At 57.0% G+C, this 7,971-nt stretch overlaps 1 protein-coding gene across 1 annotated transcript in view; it reads right to left on the bottom strand.

The window, feature by feature from the left end:
* METRNL (meteorin, glial cell differentiation regulator-like) overlaps nucleotides 1-7,971 on the bottom strand; it is a 14,706-nt gene that overhangs the window by 1,291 nt on the left and 5,444 nt on the right. Inside the window, exon 3 of the mRNA XM_005883689.2 lies at nucleotides 1,076-1,135. Within this exon, the coding sequence (XP_005883751.1) occupies nucleotides 1,076-1,135 (60 nt within the window). The remainder of the gene's footprint in view (nucleotides 1-1,075; nucleotides 1,136-7,971) is intronic.

Below are 7,971 nucleotides of genomic sequence, written 5' to 3'. Positions count from 1 at the left end.
TATGCCATATACGCCAGGTCCCTTGAAACATGCTGTGCAGATGTTTCTTCCCTGCAGTGACTGTGTCAAGCAGCAAGGTTGGACCGGCTTCCGGCACTTGCCGGTTTGGCTCAGTGGATAGAGCGTTGGCCTGTGGACCAAGGGGTCCCAGGTTCGATTCTGGTCAAGGACACATGCCCGGGTTGAAGACTCTTCCCCACCCAGGCCCTGGTTGGGGCACATGCAGGAGGCAACTAATCGATGTGTTTCTCTCACACTGATGTGTCTCTCTGTCTTTCCCTCTCTCTTCCACTCTCTCTAAAAATCAATGGAAAATATCCTCGAGTGAGGATTTTAAAAAAAGAAAGGACAACTCCTGGCGTGAGGCTGCCTGGAGTGGTCCCCGCACTCGGCTCTGTCAGAGGAGGAGGCCCAGCCACACACGTGGGAGAACATGGGAGAAATAAACCACTTGGTGCGTCAGATGTTCAAGTTGGGACAAGAACAGTAACGAGAGCTAATACACAAGATCTGCATCAAGACTGGAGATGGGTGACGCTCAGGGGCGGAGGGTGAGGGAGGACAGGGCAGAGAGAGGGCTCATTACAAAGGGTCCGCCCTTGTGGGCCCAGCAAGAAGCCTGCAGTTCCACAGGACCCTGCCCTCGGGTGGCTGCCCTCGGGCTCGGGGCTCAGGGCACCTAGCTGTGCCAGCCGCCATCCTCTGCCAGAGCTGAGTCCCTGACCTCGGCCCTGGATCCTACCAGGACCTGGAACTCCCACTGTGGCCCCTGCAGGGGGCCTGGTGGAGGGTGAGGCTCTGAGGTGAGGCTTCCAGAGCAATGACGTCACATGCAAAGTGGGACACTGCCCCTTGATCACCTGAAATAACAGGAATTCCCAGCCCTCTCCCTGCCCTGCGCTAGGTCCCTTCCCTGGGGCTGGAGTCACGGGGGTGCAGCCCTGTGACCCATAGAAGAGGGGCACCAAGCCCAGGGTCCTCACAGCCTCCTCCCTGCAGAGGTCGGTGCCAGCGCTGGAAGGTTCTCTGGGACCAGGTGGGGCGCCCTCCCCGCGGCGGGAACCAGGGCACTCACCGAAGTCACTGGTGCAGACTGCCAGGAGCACCTCCGTGTCACTGCAGGGCCGGCAGGGAGCTGCAGGAGGGCAGGGAGGGGAGCATCAGGCAGGGCATGGACGTGCACAGATACAGACCTGCCCCACGGTGGGGCCCCGCCACACCCCAAAGGAGCCTCTACGACCTGCCCCACGGTGGGGCCCCGCCACACCCCAAAGGTGCTCTGATTTCCGGCAGCGCCTCTATGACCCCAGGCGCCAGAATCACACCGCGGCCTCAGCGTGCGGGCAGGGGGCTGACTGCAGGGACCCCAGGCCCACCGCCCAGTGCAGGACAGGCCTGTCCCCACTCAGTGGTCGGAGCAGCTGTGCCCCAAGAGCAGCTACTGGGCTCGGTGAAATCCTTCCATGCCCAACACCAATGCAGACCAGCCTGCGCTGAGCAAAGCCTGTCCTTCCGCTGGCCTGAGCCAGCGCTGCCATCACTCCACCTCCGCAGCCACATCCTGAAATGCCAGGGCCGACCCCTCACACGCTGCCTGCTCCCCAGCATCCCCCCTCCTGCCTCCATGCCCAGGGGATCGAGGCTCTGCCTGGGAGGACCCACGAGGCCGCAGCCTACTAGGTGTACCGGTTAATAATGCAGATTTTTTTCAATAGATGGAGTTACACATATGTTGATATATATGCAATTTGATATGTATGCTATTTTGTTTTATTGACAACATGTTCAAAACTTCATATGTCAAATTTTCTGAAGGTGTTAACATCATAGATATTTTTACGCTTAAAAATGTCGAATTTCGTGCCAAAAAAAAAAAAAGAGCATTTGCGGGAAGTTTTAATTCATTACTTTATTTTGAAGAAAAGTGCTGCTGAAAGTTATCATATACTTTGGGAAGCTTATGGTGAACATGCTCCATCTCAAGACACTTGTGAACGCTGGTTTAAACACTTTAAAAGTGATGATTTCTATGTGAAAGACAAAGAACGTCCAGGTCAACCGAAAAAGTTTGAAGACCAACAATTACAAGCATTATTGGATGAAGATGCATGTCAACTCAAAAATAACTTGCGGAAAGATTAAACGTTGCTCAGCAAACAATTTCTGATCGTTTACAAGCAATGGGAAAGATTTTAAAGGAAGGAAAATGGGTGCCACATCAATTGAACGAAAGACAAATGGAAAACTGAAAAGTCATCAGTAAGATGTTGCTTCAACGGCACGAAAGAAAGTCTTTTTTTGCATCGAATTGTGACTGGCGATGAAAGTGGATTTATTTTGAGAATCCCAAATGCACAAAATCATGGGTTGATCCAGGTCAACCATCAACATCGACTGCAAGGCCAAATCGCTTCGGAAAGAAGACAATGCTCTGCGTTTGGTGGAATCAGGAAGGCGGGGTGTATTATGAGCTTCTAAAACCAGGTGAAACCGTTAATACTGATCGCTACCAAAAACAAATAATCAATTTGAACCATGCTTTGATCGTAAAACGACCAGAATGGGCCAGAAGACGCACCATCACACACTTCAAAACCAGTACGAAGAAGTGGAAATTTGGGTCTCTGAATGGTCTGCCTCAAAACAAGAAAAGTTCTATTGGGACGGTATCCACAAATTACCTGAAAGATGGGGGAAATGTGTAGCTAGCGACAGACATTACTTTGAATAAAGCACTTTCGATGTTTCTCTTGAAATTATCGTGTTTTCTTTGGATCACAATATCTGCATTATTAACCGGTTAATAGTTAACCCATATTATTAACCAGTTAATAGTTAATCTGCACTATTAACCAGTTAATAATTAATCCGAATTTTAGCAGGTTAATGGTTAATCCGAATTATTAACCGGTTAATAGTTAATCTGCATTATTAACCGTAATAATGTGGATTTTGTAATCAAAGAAAACACAATAATTTCAAGAGAAACATCAAAAGTGCTTTATTCAAAGTAATGTCCATCGCCAGCTACACATTTCCCCCATCTTTTAGGTAATTTGTGGATACCGTCCCAATAGAACTTTTCTTGTTTTGAGGCAGACCATTCAGAGACCCAATTTTCCACTTCTTCATACGTTTTGAAGTGCTGCTCAGGAAGTGCGTGTGCCGTCGGTCGGAACAAGTGGTCATCTGAAGGAGCAATACAACAACACAGCATACATATCAAATCGCATATATATCAACATATGTGTAACTCCATCTAGTGAAAAAAAATCCGCATTATTAACCGGTACACCTAGTAAAGGTATCGTGAACGAGGCCCTAGGACCCTCCTAACTCCCCTTCCTCAGACCCCACCTGTCCTTGGTCCCCAGTGACCCCTCTAAACACCTCCAAATGCCTTTCAGAGCAGCCCAGTCACAGAATCCCGAGTTCCCTGAAACCCCTACCTGGGTGGGGTGGCTTCCCCCAGCCAGACGGGCCTTACGAAAAGCCCTGCTCCCCCAGCCCCTCCCCCTCCTCTCAGGTGGGCACACGGTCTCAGAAAGGTGTGGGGTTTGGGGGTGGGGGAGGCAGAAACCTGGGGGAGGCTCTGGTGACCCCCCCGGGGACAGTGCACTCCTTCACTTGGGGGTGGATTTGGGAAAATACAATTTATTACTTGACGACCACATTGCTCCTCTCAAGGCCTCTCCCTCACCCAGTTTGAGTTTCTAAGTTTTTGCACCAATTCTCCTGACTCCATAGAAACTTGAGGCACCCCCACGACCCTTTCCTGTTCTAAGGGCCCCAGAACGTCCCTGGCCTTGGCACTCACTGGGCCTGGACGACCTAATCCTGTCTGGGTGCCCGGCTGGCTGCCCTTGCAGCCGTAGAACAGGGTTGCGCAGGGGCTGCCCGACCCCCTCCAGGAGCAGCAGTGACTCGGGGACCTGGGGGGGCCAGGCAAGGCACAGACGAGCAGCAGCAGAGAGGCCTCCGGGGCCGGGATGTGCGTGGCATGGGGCCCGGCACACAGTGTCTCTGGGGTGCCTGGGTGGACGTGAGCGTCCAGAGCGCTGGTGCCGCCGTCCCGCCTCCGGGCAGTGTGGGTGCAGCGTCCCAGTGCAGCTCAGCGAGGCCTGACTCACCCCCCCTCACCGCCCGGCTCCTGTGAAGTTATCAGGAGCTGCAGAGCAAGAACAGCCTGTTGAATGGGATGGAAGCCGAGTCCACCCAGCCTCCAGGCAGGCACCTCCCCGCCCAGCTCCAAACCCCAAGCCTCTGCCTGCCTGCAGCCTCGGCCTGCAGTCGTGGACCCCAGCCTCAAGGCCTATCTTAAAAAAGGGGTGGTGAGCCCTGGCGGGTGGCTCAGTTGGTTGGAGTGCCACCCCATACAGCAAAAGGTTGCGGTTCGATCCGGGTCGGGGGGGGGCACATACAGGAGGCAACCAATCGGTATTTCTCTCTGGCATCCATCTCTCTCTCTCCTCTCTCTCTCTCTCTCTCTCTCTCTCTCTCTCTCTCTCCCTTTCTCTCTTTCTAAAATGAATAAAAACATATCTTCGGGTGAGGATTTCAAAAAAAGAGGGTGGCCAACTGGGGACCCCTCATCCCTCTCGCCCGCTGTGGACCTGCTGCCCATGGAGCCGCACGGTGGGCATGATGACGAAGGAGCACATAGCACGGCCGGCTCTGAGGGCTCGTGTGCCCCTGGTTTTATTCTGGCCTGTGAGCAAGAGGCGGGGAGCAGCGGTGCCTTCCCATCCTGGCTGGCATACCCAGTGCCCATGGGATCAGAGGCCCAGCCTGGGGTCCCTCTGCTAGTGGGGGCCGGCCTCGGCAGCTCTCCCCAGGAGGCAGGTTCCCCTCAGCCACCAGGTGTGCGGTGGGTGCAGCGCAGGTGGGTGGGAGGTGAGGATCTGTGCAAGCCCTCCACGCGTGTCCCAGGATCCGAGCCAGCTGAGCTAGGCCAGGGGCACCACCCAGAGGCAGTAGTCAGGGGGCCCAGGCTACACGCTGTGATCAGACCCTAGGCCTGGGAGCGTGTGACCCTGCCTGGAGCTGTGCCCTCTACAAGGGTCACGGGCCCTGGGACCTCGGCTGAGGGCTGAGGACAGAGGTGGACACTAGCCTCCCTGGCTCACTCCCAGCCCCACTGCAGAAGGTGTGGGGACCCGGCGGCCCTGGGGGAAGGCAGTCAGCAGCCCTGGAAGCCCCAGTGAGCCGATACCGTCGACGGCTGAGCTAATGAAGCGTCACCCTGGAGACTTCCCTCCTACAACTCTGAGCTTCACAAAGCAGAGGTCACCTTTGTGGAAACCCAGTCTGTGGACGCCAAGAGAAGCAATCTGGAAACAATTATTAATCGGAGTCGGGCTCATAAAGGCTGTGGAATGCACTGGTCTCAGGCGCATCCAATCTCCTTTCCTTACGGGGAGCCGGGGAGGGGTGGCCAGCGGGCTGGTTGGAATGCTGGCCCGTGTCTCACGGAGAGGGGAGGGCTGGGGTGTGGACGTCCCAGGAAGGTTACTCTGGAATGTACATAAAATGAACTGAACGAAGGAGAAAATAACAGGGTCAGGGAGACGGGTCAGGGCCATGCAGGGACCCAGGTGAGGACGCAGGGGCCCAGGTGAGGACGCAGGCGCAGGAGGGAGGGAGTGGGCGGGTGCCTTCTGTCAGAACCTTGCCGCCCTGAGGGGCTTGCAGATGGTCAGATGGACCCAGGTCCCGACTGCCCGCGTAAGGACAACCGGGTGGACAAACACAATTTCCAGAGAGAAAACCGTACGTGAGGGCACCCAGCGGGTCAGCTGGGGACAGGCGGGCAGTAGATGCTGAGCTGTAACAGGGAGTGAGGAGAAGGGAGAAACCAGAATGCGGTGAACGCAGCTGGAACGTGGTCCGTATTCACGGAGACCAAGCAGGCGCTGAGCTGCCGGCAAAGGCTCTGGAGCCGCCTCCAACGATCAACCTCCTCCACCTCTGAGGTCACACAACCCCAGGCCCCAGAAGACCCCGCCAGGGTCCCAGCTGGCCACCAGCACCTCCTCCTGTCCTGCTCCCTCCTGACCTCTTCCTCGCCAGGAAGGCCACACCCTTCCACCCCAAATGGGCAAGGCGAAAAAATTACACAATAATTACAGAGGCCAGAGAAGCCGCCAAGGCAGGAAATAAACGATCCTTGCAAAAATACGAAGTTTTCTTTCCTGTTTCCCGGCAATACTGAGGTTTCTTCACACTCCTGAACTTTTCTACTCACCCCCACGGCCATCAGGACCACCCCCAAAAGCCGAGGTGCCAGAGAGGGCCCCTCAGCAGGGGGCTGTGCACCCCTGGGACCACCCTGGGGCTCATCTGCCCCCAGCTCATCAAACAGAGCGGGTTTAAAGGGGACGGGAGATGAGGCCCATCAGGCCTGTGGGACCGGGGCCGCCCACCACCTCTGGTGCCCCTGAGCCTGTGATGGAGCGACTTCCATGTGTTCACAGCCAGCACGAGGGCCGTGGGCTTCTGCCCACCCTCCAGCTGTGGATCTGAAATTCCGCTGTCTCCCCCCCGGTCTGCTCCGGAGGTGGGGATGCTGTAGGTGGATGTCCCAGGAGCCCAGAGCGTGGATGTGCCCAAGTGGTGAGGCCCGCTACTCGGCCCCTCAGCAGTAAAAAAACAGACTGGAATCCGGGGCCCACCTGGGCTGCCCCACACGAACCGGGGACACAAGGTCTGTCTTGGTTCCCCAGTGCCTGACGCAGTGACCCCCCTCCCTCCCTGGCTGGTCACCCCCACACACCCACCAGCCCACTGGGTGATGGCGGGTCCTGGAGGGCCTGTTTCCTTGAGTGTTGGGACCCCGGGGAGGACAGTCCCCCCAGCAGCCAGGCCAGGTTCCACCCCGAGACCCCAACCGATGTTCCAGGCATGGCCCGGAGCTGCATCTGGCTGCTCCCTGCCTTTCACGTCCTGCCAGATGGGTTCAGTGCCATGGAAGGGTCGTCCACGTTACTCAGGTGCCCTGGCAAGGCCCACAGAGGCGGTGAGGGTTGGGGGGTGCACAGGGAGCCTGTGGCAGCCAAATCCCATCCCCCTGGGCTGGGGTCCCCTCCCACTGCCCGCCGTCTGCACCTGTCCGGGGGCTGCCTGCCTCTCCCTTCTTGGCTAGTGGTTCATCGAGGAAGCTGACTACGCAACCCCAGTGGCCAGGGGGCCAACACGTGCTGTAAACACTCCCAGCCAACCAGTCAGAGGTGCGGTGGGCAACAGCTCACCTCCTGCCAGGACTCAGCCGGGAGCCTCTCCCTTGGAAGTCAGCACAACTGTCACTCGCGGCTCGTCAGCGGGAGAAGGCGGGTGCTCACTCCCAGGTACATCCATGGTCTCCGGAGTCACCAAGGCCTTGGGCAGCCAGGGCCAGAGCAGGACGGAGCCGGCAGCCACGCTCTCTTCCGAGAGCCCGCCTGGCCCAGGGACGTCACGGCCGCCAGATGGCCAGTGCCGACATTCCACATTTCACACCCATTCCTCCGGCATTAAAGGCTTAGGGGCCGTGCCCCGATGAAAGATGAAAGGCGAACACCCCGGGCAGAAGAGATGCCCCGATCTCCCAGCTCCCAGAGCCCTGGGTGCCTCGGAGTCTCCGTTCCATGCCTGACCCTCGCTGCCACTTGGGGCCATGTTACTCTCCATTTTGGGGCGTCCTCTCACTGTGGGGTGTTAACAGTGTATGGGCCTGGCCCCCACCCGGCAAGGCCCCAGCACCCCCACCTGACCATCATCCCAGCTGGTCACCAAGAAAACAGCTCCCAGGACAACACACACACACGCACACATGTACACACATGTGCACACATGTGCACACACCCTGAAAGGCATCTTGCTCCTGGAATTGACGCGGATATCTGGCAGCCCCACCCTAAACATCACCCAACACATTGGGACACTGTCGTCCTCTGTGCCTCGGGGGGGGGGGGGGGGGGCCCGGCCCCCCGGGGG

The sequence above is a fragment of the Myotis brandtii genome, unplaced genomic scaffold, assembly GCF_000412655.1.
Source record: "Myotis brandtii unplaced genomic scaffold, ASM41265v1 scaffold797, whole genome shotgun sequence".
NCBI lineage: Eukaryota > Metazoa > Chordata > Mammalia > Chiroptera > Vespertilionidae > Myotis > Myotis brandtii.
The sequence above is the reverse complement of the archived record's forward strand: the minus strand, read 5'-3'. Positions and strand labels throughout refer to the sequence as shown.